Source organism: Lissotriton helveticus, chromosome 8, assembly GCF_964261635.1.
Source record: "Lissotriton helveticus chromosome 8, aLisHel1.1, whole genome shotgun sequence".
Classification (NCBI taxonomy): Eukaryota; Metazoa; Chordata; class Amphibia; order Caudata; family Salamandridae; genus Lissotriton; species Lissotriton helveticus.
The window spans coordinates 340,982,801-340,997,981 of record NC_136069.1 but is presented as its reverse complement, the minus strand read 5'-3'; the positions used below and the strand labels follow the sequence as shown (position 1 = coordinate 340,997,981).

The following is a 15,181-nucleotide window of genomic DNA, read 5'->3' as shown; positions in this document are numbered from 1 at the left end:
TTTTCTAGTATTCAAGACTCAAGTGATTCCCAAAGTGTCCAGGTAGTCTCTGCCTTGGAATGCTCTGCAAATCTGCATAGATTTACTCCTGCATATTACTACATATTGGTGGGAAAATATTACACGAGTAGTTTTAGTACCTAATGTAAAAACTTTTTTTTTTAAAGTGCAGGAACTCCAAGACTCCTTCCCATGTCTCTTCCTTCCTAAACCCCACGCTTCTTTTCTCTTTGTGTCACTCCTGTGGGCTTTTTGTCTCTGTTTTCTCCGTATGCCACCATTTTCCTATCGGTTGTTTCCTCCCTTTTCAGCCTTTCTTCTTGTTGGCCTGAGCTTGGGTCTTAGGATGAGAAAAAAAGCCCCTTTCCACAAACACGAGCACCATCTGCACCCAGAGCACCCATCTGGCATTAAGTACAAAGATTTCCATGTGCAAGGCCACTTTTGGTGACATCCTTGCATCTGTTAACCAGGCCATATGAATGTGTATGTTCAACCCAGATGCGTTTTAAAATCAGGCCCATAGTCTCAAGACAGAAAACATTATTTTACATTATTTTACATCTCAGTATCAGGTCCAGAGGACAGTTTGGTGATTTAAATATTTTTAAATCCCCAAATTCCACGTGGTTATTTGTCAGCAACAACAAATACTGATCGGTCTGGAGATCGGTTGCAGAGCTTTGGCATGATCTGCATTAACATAGCAGAGAAAGAAAAATGTAAATAACGCACATTTTCTGCCCAAAGGGTATGTGGAAAATCATGGCACATTTACGGGAGGGATGAGATTCTGCACTTACTATCGGAGACTGTTTTTCCCATGTTAGTATTTGAAACTACAATCAAACATGTGTAACTTACAGGAATCCTTGCATCTTAGCTTAGGGCACACCATAACACCGATGCAAACACTGCTGCTACCTTCCATGATGATGAAATCAAGAGACAACATTGCAAAAGGCAACTGGTGGAAAAATATTATGGTCATTTGTAAATGGTTTCTACTGCATCTAGATGTGGATTGTGTATTTTCAGATAGATGGCCTCATTCTGCCCCCGCAAGAAATAAGGGACCGTTTACCGGTTAAACAAAAACAAAAAACAAAAACAAAAAATATATATATATATATATATATATATAACAATGTATCCAAACCACGAACAGATGCATACGGACGAACTCTTCGAAAAATTGTGCAGCACATGTTTATTAAAAGCGTTTAGAGTGACAACCTGTCAACACGTTTCAACTGCTCACAGCAGCCTTGATCATGAATATATATATATATATATCCAAATGAAATAAAAGATAAGTAAATGCATGATTCAGACGACACACTGGATTTGATCTTTGCTGCAATCCTAAAAATTCCAGCCTTAGAGGCCACGTAAGGTTGAGGATGGTCGTAATCAACATACATCTTACCCAAATTGGCCATGGCCAAACCAACATCCTTGACACATCAGTCACTGCACAATAAGTGTCATTCTCAGAGATCAAGACTTTTTTTATCACAGATTTTGCTTCCCCACTCTCAAATGCTAATCTCCCTTCTGGAAAACATGTAGATAAACATGTAGTAACCTGGAAGCGTGGCATAAATCACAATAAAAATTCAGAGACAGCTGCTAAGGCAATCTACTGGTGAATCGTCCTATCCCTGGTGACCATGAAGAGGAGAGGGTAGAAATGTTAATGCAAGCAGAAGAAATGGAGGACACAGCAAACAAAATCCAAAGCAAAATTCATATGGAGGGTGTAGTCAGGTTAATACATGGGGGCAAAAAGGCACCATAAGATTTATTCTTCTTTGAGGAAACAAACCAAACTAACAAGCTATTTAGAATCTTCTGGAATATTACGGAACTAGAGTGTGTTAAACACTGACCCTTTTTGATCTTTCAAGCCTTGTGAAGTTCTCCTCAACTTCTTCAAGATCAAGATTCATATAAATGGTGATATAATTCAAGCAACTCGTAAAGAGTCTAACTTTCATTCAATTATCATTTCAATATTGTAAGCCTCCAATAAAACTATAAACCCATGATATTGCTGCAAAGCCTTAGACCTGCAGACAAGACAAAGAACAAAACCAGCTGATGAAACCTGGAGTATTGTCATACCTCCAGGACTGCATAGAAGTTCTTGCTCTGGACATCCTGGAAGTGCTGAATAAATTTGTAAACAGTGAGCTCCAAAAGGCGTTAGAAACTTTCTTTGACAACCCCTTGCTGAAGAAACCTAAAGCAGATCAGATGAGCCAAAAACGACGGTGTCACAGACATGAACGATGCACCCTTAACAAGCAAAATCTCAGCAAGTGATTTAAAATGATAGCTGCAAAACTTTGTAGAATCTCATTCAATCCGCATCGACTGTCAATCAGGGTTTAGACCAATAAGAAGGAATTACTACACCTTCACTATCCACCCTTACTTTTTTTTAACTTAAGCCATCCGGAGTCCTGAGCCTGCTCTATCAGTGGATAATAACACGGAATTTGGATCACTCAGATACAGAAATATACAGGAGTCAGAAGTACAGCACTCAATAGCGTCATCATTTCTTACTGGCTGAACCCAGCAAATCTGAAGCAGTAACACTAACTCCTAGGTCAATACTGTCACATCCAATATGGTTCGTCTTTTTTTTATTCAATCCAGATCTGTGACTGGGGGTGAGTGTCTAAAAAGTTTCAGTGCTCCGTCCATCATCTCCTTGTGTTTGCTTTGTTCGTCCTAAATTGGCAGGGTATGCCCAGATGTGGGTCCCTTGCTCACTTTGTCACCAGATTCAAGCTAACCTGGCTGATGAGGGGTGTTACCCCGAAACCGGTCCGAAGATGCTTGTTTCCGGTCAAGGGAAGACCTGGCTTGGCCGGACTGTTCCCATAAGGAATAGGGTCAAGACTGATTTGCACATGGCTGGGACTCAACTGGGGTGGCGAAGTGAGCTAAAGAATGATGATGGATTCAACCCAGATCTGAAACTGGGGGTGAGTGTCTGAACAGTTTCAGCACTCCGTCCATCATTTTCTTGTGTTTACTTTATCTTTTTTTCTTCACTCCTTTTCAATATTGGCACAGGTGATACCCCAGGTGTACTTTACGGGGCATATTATCAAGCCTGGGCGATAAAATTATCGCCGCTTTATCGGCCGAAAACGGCCAATAAAGCGGCGATAATGGGCTTGTTAATATGCTCTATGGAATTCCAATCGAAGCCCATGTTAGATGTGAAGACATCTAACATGGGCTTCGATTGGAATTCCATAGAGCATATTATCAAGCCCATTATCGCCGCTTTATCGGCCGTTTTCGGCCGATAAAGCTGCGATAATTTTATCGCACAGGCTTGATAATATGCCCCTAAGTTTTACAAATATTTGGAAGACATACAGAACCACAACAGAACCACATCAGACTGGAAAACACCTCAGTTCCATTGCTTTGGAGACCATCAGAGTCCCATTGTGCTTAGGGCTTTAATCCAAATGTTGCAGAAAGTCACTCTCTATGAAATACACATTTAGGGGCCCTTACCATCAGGGACACGCTCACACAAATACAGGTCTGAAAAAATGAGGACACTGAAACATACAAGCATGCACACAACTATGCTTGATTGTGCATATAGACATCTCTAAAAGGAGCTGTTCAAATGGCTTCGTATTACACAAGACTCCTTTATCAGGTACCTATTTGTCTAAGTACATTTTCTTTTGATGAAGGTGTAGAGCGTCTAGGACTTCATTTTTTGCATTTTGACACTTCATCCATCATAGGTGTTCACCTGAATGTGGATTCTACTACAGTAAAGGCTCCCTGTCTGCTAGATACTAAGCAGCAATACGATAGGGCCGATTCCGATCTCGGTCGGAAGGGCACCGAATCGGGTTCGGCATTAGCGGATCCGATTTGGAAGCTGCATTTCTGTCCGAGTCGTACACAGGTCCGGACGTCGAAGTACGATGCGAACAACCGCAAAATCTCCGTTCGAATCGTTTCCGGTTTCAAACCTCTCCGTACGACTCGGTCACAAGCGAACCGTGGCATGCAATGGAGATGTTTCACAACCGAGCTAGTACGATGCTCGATTCGGACAGCTGAATCGAGTCGGAGCGTCCGGCTCACAATAGCTCCCGGAGTTGGACTTCGGGGGTCCGTGTCGGACCCCCTGTTACCCGCAGCCTTATGACTGGGACACAGGGCAGGCATGTACGGTGCAGATGGCACCGATGCGTACCCACTGTAAGGGGCGCACTTGTCCGCAACATACCCATTCAGTCAAAGGGAGCCCATGTACGCGTCATACGACCGGCTCCCATTGACTTCTATCGGAGTCCGACCAAACCGAGTCTGACAACATACGGCCGCATCGTACTCGCTTGGTCGGACTGCAGGAGTCCGCATCGGTTGGAAAACAACCCGGATCCGGCTCGGTCGGACTGCTTTCTGACCCAGATCGGAATCAGCCCCTAAGTTTCTACTCAGCGTTTTTCTCAATTAGAAAATTCCAATTTTGGTGTAAACAAGGTCTTGCGTCAACAAATCTCAAGTAATGTTCTATGGTTCACTTTCTTTGAGCAGCATTTTCTTGACATTACAGCTCAGCAAACAGGGGTTAGCTCCCAGGCTCTTTTTGTTTTACATTACCATCTCTCCCCAAATCTCCACACTTCCATTCAACACATTTGTCTATCTAATGAAGAACTTCTGTGCCTCAATCAATCCAGGACAGAAATCATGGTGATCAATTCCAGCACAGATGACGGCCTAGATTTCAACCCACCAAAAAGAATGGGGCCCACCCCATGAAGAAAGCAAATAATCTAGTTGCCTAAAGCAATGTCATCATATGTTTTGCCCTCCAGATCTTTGCAGTAATGCTAAATTTGATGTTGAAGGAAATTCAGCCGTTATTGGAGAAAAAAGGTAAAAATCACCAAGACCAACCACCTTTCCCAATTAGTTTAAATCAATGTATGGAGAAGTACTTGTGTAGTATTACTTCACATACTGCAAAATGTAGTTCACAAACTTCCAGCCAGTGCTAGAGCCAGCCAAACATCACACGTGGCCAACTACTAGTATTGCAACAAATTCCCATAGAACACAATGGAGGCTGGGAAGTAAAATAACACCACATAGGAATTTATGATAAATGAATTCTAAATGTAACATATATAAATATATATATATATATATTTTTATATATATATATATATATATATATATATATATATATATATATATATATATATACATTTATATTTACACATACATATATAAACATTGTAGGTGATATGCAAGTATAATTATTTTCTTTAAATAAATTGAATACATATAATTTAAAAATTAACTAACTTTACAACTTATTTAAAAAAAATATAGCTTTTAATTGAATTAAAAGCATTACTTTTAAGCACGTTTCTTACAAAATAAATAATATAATGTTAGTGAAGGTAGGTTTTATATTTTGAAATTGTCTAAAAATTATATATATATATATATTGAAAGATTTTTTTTACTATTCTATTAAAGTGTAATACAAATGAATATTAGGTATTGTGTTGTAACTTATTATTTTATTAGTTCTTGGTTAATAGTAGTTATTTTAAAAGAATTTACCTTTATTTTTAATATTAAAAATATTCTTTTTTTTTAAATTATTTTAAATAGCCAGCTTTGATAATTTCCCTTATACTTGGCTATATAAAGAACTTCGCCCCAGTGGCAGAGATCACCAACAAGAGTGGGGAAGCTACTAATATTAATTTACGTTGGGAAATTGGTTGTAAGAGGCTCCATCCTCTTATTTGAGGGCGTTAGCTCTTAATTCTATTCCTAGATTTAAATCTCCACTCAGAAATGAGGGATAGCAAAAAAGTGGAGATTTACAACTATGGGTGGGAGTAGATCAACGTGCAAGTAGATCTACCAGCGACGGCCCGTGTAGGGAGTTCCACCGGGCGGTGACGTGGGGCAGGGGAGGAGCAGAGTGGGAGGGTGTAAAATACGGGAAACGGACGATTACAGGTAAGTAACGTAAAAAATAAATAAAACAAATTTTGTTGCTCGCACTGCAACGCCAAATGCGATGCAACGCGCGCAACAAAATGAGTTTTATTTATTTTTTACGTTACTTACCTGTAATCGTCTGTTTCCCCTATTTTACACCCCCCACCCTGCCCCTCCCCCGCCCCACGTCGCCGCCCGGTGGAACGCCCTACACGGGTCTTCGCTGAGAACTACTCATGTAAACTTACCTTTGCAAATTGGTCCAATACTCTTTGTGAGTTACCAAAGAAAAGACATCCAGATTCTTTAGATCCAGATCTAAAATCATACAACCCAATTATACTGCCATCTGAAGAAATCAGATGTTCCCACACCAGCCTTGAAAAAAGATCATTGACTCTTGGTGGCGAAGACCTGGGGGCCGATTACGATGGCGACGGACTGGGCTCCGTCCGCCTTGGTGGTGTAAACCAGGACCGTCCGCCATGGATGCGGCGGTCCCGCTTACCCGATTATGATGGGATCGCCACCGCGACAGTCAGACTCTGCACCTTTAACATTGCGGCGGTGGCTGCTGACAGCAAAACCGCCGCGATGTCAAAAGAGCATGTTGTGCATTTCACTGCACTACGTGGCAGACACTACACTGTGCCTGCTACTTGGTGCAGTGAAATGTGCACCCCCCAGTGCACCTACACCTCCCCCAAAACAAGTGGGGCCCGCAAAGAGCCCCCAAAACCAAACTCCGCATGCCTTTCAACAGCAGTTGCACCGCCGTGGAAAGGCTAGCTGGAGACCTCACCCAAATTTGGCCGACTTTGCTTTCTAGGCACGCCACCATTTTATGGATGCAGACCGCTCTGCCGGGCAAACGTAACCATTGCCTGTGGTGGTTCAGTGGCGGACAGGTTTTGCCTCCATGGCGGTCACAGTCTGGATCCCACCGCCATCCTAATCTGGTGATGGGAGAATTGTGGTCCACAGGGCCGGCGGACCTCTCAGCCGGGCCGGTGGTGACGATCGTTCCGCCATCGTAATGAGCCCCTTCGATTTTAATCTCCACGACTAACAATTGAGTCTTTGACGCACACAGCCCAGGATATCGATTTCAAGTAGATCAGCATGGTATACCACCAAGGCAAAACTTAAGAAAAGGTAGTCAGACTAGTCGAGACAACTGTGTTCAAATAAAATAACACAATGTGGAAGTACCCAAAATGAGGAGGGCACTCACTTTGAACACGTTTCAGCACTCTCTGGGGTTCCTCCTCAGCTTCCTAACCTTCAAGGTGGGCTTCAATCCATTGCTCCCCTTCTATGAGAACAAAATCCACAACATTTGTGACATTATCAGACCCCTCCTTTAAATCTGTTTCTCTTTTGGCCTGATGTTTGCGCTCAACATTAGCATTGCAAGGCGGCCAAAGGTGACATGTGATCCCTCTACAAAACAAAATGAATGCATCAGGTATTAAATGGCAAATTTCCAGGGTATATGTGTGGCCCAGATACTTGTCGCAACTGTGTGGGGGTGCTGGTGGTCAGTTCAGGAATCATGGCCGTTCTTGTGTGGTGCTTCCTGTGTGGAATACATGCATTTTAGTCCCTTGAGTAAGCTGGGACTACAGTATGAACTTGGGAACAGACGCACCTGGACAAATTGAGTTTTAGCCAATGTGACACAGTGCCAAGGGATCTGGGAACAAGGAAAGCAGATGTCCTGGTTCAAAGCTAGACCGAACAATACCGTGGGCTCTGGACTTCGAGCCTTTGAATGCAATGCACATTGGTTTATTTACAAGGATGCTCAATGCATAACAAACCGGGGTGACAAAAGGAGAAAAACACTTTCTAAAGTTCACTCTTATTTAGTAAAATTGAGATTAGTGGATCAAGGGGGAGTCCCAAAATTAAACTCCATAAAGAGTGGGCGACCACACTGTTCACATTTTACAACACATAAGATGAAATAGCTCTTCTAATAGGGTACTTTATGTTGCAAACTACTTTACTGTGCATTTATGAGGCCCTAGCTGCCACTCAATAGAGACTAGTAAGTCAATGTCATCACGAGGAGGCAGTGTGAACATTCCCCAGCTAAAGCAATCCATTATTCAACGTGTCTCTCCTGCAGTCAACTGTGGTTTCTATCTGCTCCTGGGTGTTTTTGCACACTGTAAAAGGTTAAAGGGCAGAGGATATCGCATGTGCAACATTGCTAGAATATACAATTCCAACCGTCTGTTTGAACAGAATGATTAATAAAATATTTGCATTCCAGGTGTGACAAAAAAAAGGTGCCCAGGGAGCAAGCGATAACATTGTGCGGTGAGATACCGAGCACTTGTGCGCCAACCGAACTCCGAGTGCAGATGTGGACTCTTCCGGCGGCGGCCAGCGCCTGGCTTCCGGTGTACCCGTGCTTATCCGCATCCGGCAAGGATTTCTCTGACAAACAAAGCTAAGGGACAGCCTGCTGCAGACAGCCAGGCTGACACTAACAAAGCTACATTTACGGGTAGGAATGCCACTTCAGTGACTCATTCTCAGACTAAAGACAAGGGTTCGAATACCGGCTCCCTCGCGTGTTTAAATTATATGACTGTGGGAAGATTTTGTTCATGCTCTGAGCCTTGGAGCCATTATCTACCAAAAATTGGAAACACATAGTTAAGGCCAAATATAGCGTCTGGACAAAATAACATTTTACATAGAGAGATATCATAATTGTAATGTGCATGTTAATTTCAAGAATGTTGAGCCATGATGTAGATAAAATGTAAAACATATATGTGACACCCGCAATTTTAAGACCTACTAGGGTCACTTAACCGTTTAGAAAATGCTCTAATCAGAGCCCATCGTCTTCCTACGTTGAATTTCCACATTTCACGTGGGCTTTGATTACATATATGAAACCGAAAATATGCAGGGATAGATACTTGAGTTGTTTTAAAGCTTGACTGGAATGTTGCTGGTTCAGTTACGATAAATATTGAAAATGGGCGACAAGAGAGAGTGAATAAAAGAGAGTGTCTCTGGTGGATTGGTGCAGTTCACCTGGGATGCCCCAACCTAACAATGAGCTTGCCAGAGAGTATGTTGTGCATCCTGGAGTGTTACTCTGAGCCTCCGAAAAGCGTAGATTAATTTGCAATTCTTGCCTTGCTCCTGTCTGGGCCCGGCTATACTCCTCTGAAGAGCTCTAGTGAGAGCGAAACACGTGTCATGATTTTAGACTGATACAGGAGGTTCGGACGGTTTACCAGCCTGAAAGCAGTTACACTTTGTCTGGAAAGATAAACAAAAAGGTAAATATTCAAATAATTTAAAGAATAAAATCGAGATATTCAATACGTGTATAAACGTGATATTATTTTATGGCACGGTGAATAACTACACTGGAAAATCTGATATCGATCGCACGAGCATTAAGGTTGATTTGGTGCATGTTTCTGAGTTAGACCTCAGTGCGAACTGGTTCTGGGCTTTGTAAGACACGTTATTATAAAACGGGAGTCCTTTGAGATAAAGAACGCTAGAACTGTGTGCTAAACCTGTTTTATAACAGTCTCAATAAACCGATTGCACGTGAATCTCCGATATATGAATTGTATTTAATTGGTCTGTTCACACTTGGGGCCATTGTGTCAGGCTGCCCTCCCGATATACACAAAACCAGTGGTAGATCGGCAAACGACACATTGTGTGGAATGGAAGTGTGGAGAATAGGGGAGAACTGGTAATGTATAAAACAAAAACACCCTTTAAAGCCAGTCCCACGAATGGGGGATGCCGGGAAGCTAATCTCTGTTTGCTGAACTGTGTTGTCAAGAAAATGTTGCTGAGAGAAAGTGACCCATAGTTAAAACATTACTTGAGATTTCTTGATATGGCATGTTGTTTACACCGAAATTGGAATTTTATAATAGAGAAAAGTGTCGAGTAGAAATTGCTGCTTTGTATCAGGCAGGCAGGGGGCCTTTACTGTAGTGGAATCCACATTAGGTGAATATGTTATGATGAATGAAGTGTCAAAATGTAAATGATAAAAAACAAAGAACACAACACTAGACGCTTTACACACGCACCAAAATAAAATGTACTTAGAAAATTAGGCACCTGATGAAGTGGTCTTAAGTGAAGCCATTTTAGTAGCCTGAGTGGCTGTTTCAGAGATGTCTGTATGCACGAATAAGGCGGTTGGTTTCCAAACGCATATAGGTTTGAGTGTTAGTATTTTCGGGTTTGTATTTGTGTGAGCACGTCCGTGTTGGCAAGGCCATATGAATATATATTTTATAGAGGGCGACTTTCTGCAACTTGTGGACTTTTGGAATAAAGCCCTGAGCATAATGTGACTTGTAGTGTGAATATAAACCCACGGGCCCCAATTGTTTAACCCTGTTCACATGCCCTGTCTGAAAGTCGTCGGCGTAACATGGGGGAGTAGTTAAATATACGTGTGCAAGCCTGTGCTTGGAAGAGAGAGAAGTGAAAAAAAGATGACGAAGTCACTAGACAACTAAGTTTGACGAATTATGAGGGTCTCACTGAGCGTTAGTTGCGCAAGATAGCAAAAACCGTCGAACGAACCACGAATTTATGCGTGCGACATTCGCAGTCCAATGACTCATTTTCATGTCGACTCGGCACCCTGACATAGGCCAAACTCAACGTTGCCTGAAGGGCTACGGCGGGTCACGGACGCTTGTGCCCAAGTCTTCCAAAAAGGGCTCGAACACAAGCCCAGCGCGAGGCTCCTTTCTCCACTGATTAAAGACCGTACCCTTCACAGCCGCGTCATCATCTTCACCTGGTCCCGGTCACGCGGCCCCCGCTCACACACAAGGGCCGCGCGCTCCTCTCTGGTCTAGCAGTGCTAAAGGGGTCCCCCTCGCTTGGAAAAGTTACTCGTGCAAACTGAAAACACCGTCACTCCCCAGAATGGCAAGAAGTCTGGGCATTGGGTAGCTAACGCACCTTCCTTGCGGGCCTGTGCCATCCTGCTCCGAGGGAACTCCACTCCACTGGCAAAGAATAGTCGTATTTAGCACCCCCCTTTCGCCACCTCACAACATATGAAGTTCACTACATGCCCGGAGTCCTGAGGGAGAGGGCGGCTCCCGCAGTTGTCTTAATTAACCATCCTACGAAGTATCATTTTTATAGTTGTAATCGTCACCACGATTATTAGCTTTCACTTTTTGTTCACAGCATCAACAACTCATGTCGCCACTAGGGATGATAATAAAAATATGTATTATTATGAACTTTCTCCTGGTATTGTTAAAAAAAAAAATAAACATACCAACTGTGCAGTTACAGTTAAGATGTAATGTACATTGAAAACAGTTTGTGCATATCTATCAATCTATCTATCTATCTATCTATCTATCTATCTATCTATCTATCTATCTATCTATCTATCTATCTATCTATCTATCTGTCTGTCTGTCTGTCTGTCTGTCTGTCTGTCTATCTATCTATCTATCTATCTATCTGTCTGTCTGTCTGTCTGTCTGTCTGTCTGTCTATCTATCTATCTATCTATATATCTATCTATCTATCATCCATCCATCTACCTATCGATCTATCAATTAAGTTATAGACAGATCAATAAATATGCTCTAGTTCTACCTAAGTTTCTTTCTCTATAGATATACAGACACTCTGCGATTCTACCCTGCCAATTGAATACATAGATGAATCCATATCCCTCTCGCTTTAGACAGATATAGACTCTGCCATTTCCCCTGATAATTGAATAATTATTTGTATCTTTGTATATTTATCTCTATCGATATACACAGGTCCGTGGATATGTAGATATGTGGTTTTATTTGCCCTGACAATTGTCATCAGTTGGATTTGTCGGTCAAGCTGTCTATAGATCCGAAAATATACTCTAGTATTTACCGTGACAATTGAACACAGAGTTGTACATCTCCCTCTCCCCATAGGCACATCGATTTCATTCGTTAACTGACTCATTTGGTGTATCTGTATGCACAGCTAGCTCTCTGTGTGCGCATACATAGAGATTTAGATATAAGTATTTTTTTTCTCCTGGCAACTGAATACCCTGCCCCGTCTAGAACGTAGAAGACGAGGTCCGGATCAGACCCCCTCGGTCACCGCCTCCAGGCACTGCGCGCCGCGGCCGCTCCTTACCCGTCCACTGGCTCTTCCAGGCGTGAGACTTGGTCGCCTTCATCCACGGGAAGGGCAGGCGCTGCTCCTGCGGGGCGTAGGGCGCCCCCTGCTGCAGGGGGTGCGGGTGGCACTGGTGGTGCAGCTGCGGCGGGCCCGGCTCTTCGGCGATGGGTGGCACCTCGTAGGGGGAGATATCCGGGGGGCTGCCGGGGTCCAGCAGCGTGCCCAGCGCCCCGGGGAAGGCGGAGGAGTGCTGCGGCTGCAGGTGCTGCTGCGCGCGCGGGCCCATGTAGAGGCAGGCGGGCGGCGGCCCCGGGCTGTAGTCGGGCCCGCGCTGCTGGAAGGCGCAGGGCTCCTTGTAGAGGTGCGGGCCCGGGTAGTACTGCTCCTCGCTGCCGTTCATGTCGGGGCCGCTCGCCGCTCCCCGGGCTCTGCCGGGCACCTGTGACAGGTGCCCGACTTACCTGAGGGCAGGCCATGCCGGCCCCCGCTAACACTCTCTATTGGACACCGAGCTCCACGTGACCTCGCAGCGGCCAGTCATTGGGCGGGGCTGGGGATGAGTGCGATAAGTGTGGCCATGCAGGTGAGGTGCCCTCTGAGCCCACACAGGACCAGCTGGGAGTTCTTCACTGCCCCAGGATATATGTGAGGTGGCGACGAGAACAGGGGCAGAGGCTTGTGGAGAGGGGGCGAGGGAACTTAATCGGGACTGGTCTGGAATATTTCTCGCCTCCAAATCCTAAAACCAGCGGGGATTCGAGGGGTGCAATGCAGGCAGCGAGGAATGGAGTTGGCATTAGGGGTAGTGCCTGACTTCTCGAGTTACAGGTCTTCATTGAGGCAAAGTTAAACGCAGAACAGCAGCTAGACTTCACACAAAGTGACCACGCTGCTGTTTTTTGACTGAGGAGGATTGATTGACAGGTCAAGGCAGGTGGGTTGATTGTGAAAAAGCTTCTGAGGGATGCTTATGCACTTAGAGAAGGTGTAATGCTTATTGAAACAAAAAATATTAGCATAACGTTCCGTTCCGAGTACTTTCCCCCCAAGATATCTGTAAATCGGTCTGTCAAACCCCCTTCCACCTCCTATCAGATTAAAGGATGGGCAGGGGAAATATTTAGGAATGGCTCGTTTTCAGTCCGAGAGTCCAAAAGGACCTCAAACTGAACCCAAACGAAGGATCTGCCTTGTATCGCGAGTCAGGTTTGAGCTTTCACTGATTCATCCATCGATCTTCATGATCAGAAACTTTAGCCCTCCCCAGCACAGTCTATACTTTGAGGCACCCTGCCTCCTAGACATACCACTGTACACACTAAAATCTTTCTTCTTGCTCTATGCAGTAGAACTGCCTTACCCTTAGTCGCAGCCACTCTCCCCTGTAGCTCAGTCTCATTTTCAAGCTACATGGATGAATAAAGAACCTTGGCAGGGAGGGAGGGAACTATGAAAACACAAAGAGCCCACAGGTCCAAAAGAGGCAGTCAAGAAAGATTGTGAACCACAATACCCAACTAGTAATAGTCAAAAGGAATATCCCTTTTAAAGGATGACTCGCATCACACACCCGGAGGTGTCATGCTTCATTATAGGGGTGCCTTCTCGTGACGGGACCTAGTCACGGCACGGGTTACAACCTCCTCTCTACGAGGAGGTAGCTCAGGAATGTTTTTTTTTGTGGCACATGGGTTGTCCTAAAAACTCTATGTGAGCGTGGGGTGTGTGTAGAAATAGTGCAGTGCTGAGTAGGTGAGTGAATCTAAAACTACCTATAGGTAGAGCGATAAACTTTATTGAGCTACCCTGTGGCAGGATTAAAAAGCTGTGAATGAGCCTATCAAAATTATAAAGGCTGCATTAGCTAGATCAACATGTTTTAGCTGTAATGATCTAAAAGAGTATCTCGGCTTTTATCAGGATCTGTGAAGTGCAGCTACTGTCAAACGAAAAAATCACCAAATGTGAAAAAACAAAATAGTCACAATAAAGTATTGATACTAAACCAAATGGTTGTATGCTTTCCCTGGTCCAACTGTGAGACCAATAATGTACATAAAAGTTACCACAACTGTCCGGTGCTACAATGGGCAAAGGGTACAGACGCCAACTGCTCAAGAGGAGCGGTTCTGGCAAGGCGGCTGTCCGTCCGGCAGGGAGGGATCTATGCCTGTGGACCGAAGGGCTAAGGTTTCAGGTAATATAGATCACCAGCAAGTAATATCATAATGGTACCAAAATCAGTCCTCCTTGCCACAATCCATAAAAGTAAGATTTGTTCAACTTTTTTTCTAAGATCAGAACATAATTCCAGACTGTTCTGCTGTCCGATTTGTGGGATCCAGACTGCCAGGTGGTCATTTGCCTCGTCCATAGTTGCTACTTTGAGCCTACCCATCTCCACGAGTCCCAAAGGGATCGACTACTCGGGGATTAGGGTCATATGTGTTTTTTGGACAACACATCAAATCCGGGATGTAGGTTGCAAGATAAGTAATTTTGTTTCTTTCTGACACTTCTTGCAGATCATTTTAGGTGGGGGTTATACAAATTTCACCGAATAGAACACCCACATAAGTAGATTAGACTTTGCATTTAGGTCCTAATAAATTACCATTCATCCTTCTTGGGATGAATAATTCAAGAAACATGTCGACCATATTCTTATGAATTCAGGGAGAATCGTTATCCTTAGAATTCCTATAGTTTCTTACCTTTTAACAAAGGCCCCAGCAATACAAAAGTTTGTTAGGAGTACCGTTACTTAATTTTAATTTGACACTCCTCAGATCAATCTACCGGTCATGTAAATTCCTCCTCACACTTACTTTTGGAAGACACTGGTCTGGTTATTCTACCCCTTGAGGGAAGATAAACAATCTCCAGCATTGAAGCACAGCCCAATGGTGAAGCATGCAACCTTTTGGTGGGTGGGGATTTGTATTTTCAAAATCAGGACGCCTCTGAGGACCTCAATAGGTAGGTCAGAGTACCTAAA

The 15,181-nt window shown here is 43.8% G+C and overlaps 1 protein-coding gene across 1 annotated transcript in view; it reads right to left on the bottom strand.

Annotated features, from left to right (window-relative positions):
* The window catches only part of PDX1 (pancreatic and duodenal homeobox 1), a 51,261-nt gene extending 38,584 nt beyond the window's left edge, over nt 1–12,677 (bottom strand). The window contains exon 1 of the mRNA XM_078657121.1: nt 12,199–12,677. Within this exon, the coding sequence (XP_078513247.1) occupies nt 12,199–12,583 (385 nt within the window). The 5' untranslated portion in view covers nt 12,584–12,677. The remainder of the gene's footprint in view (nt 1–12,198) is intronic.
* Between the last annotated feature and the right edge of the window lie 2,504 nt (nt 12,678–15,181).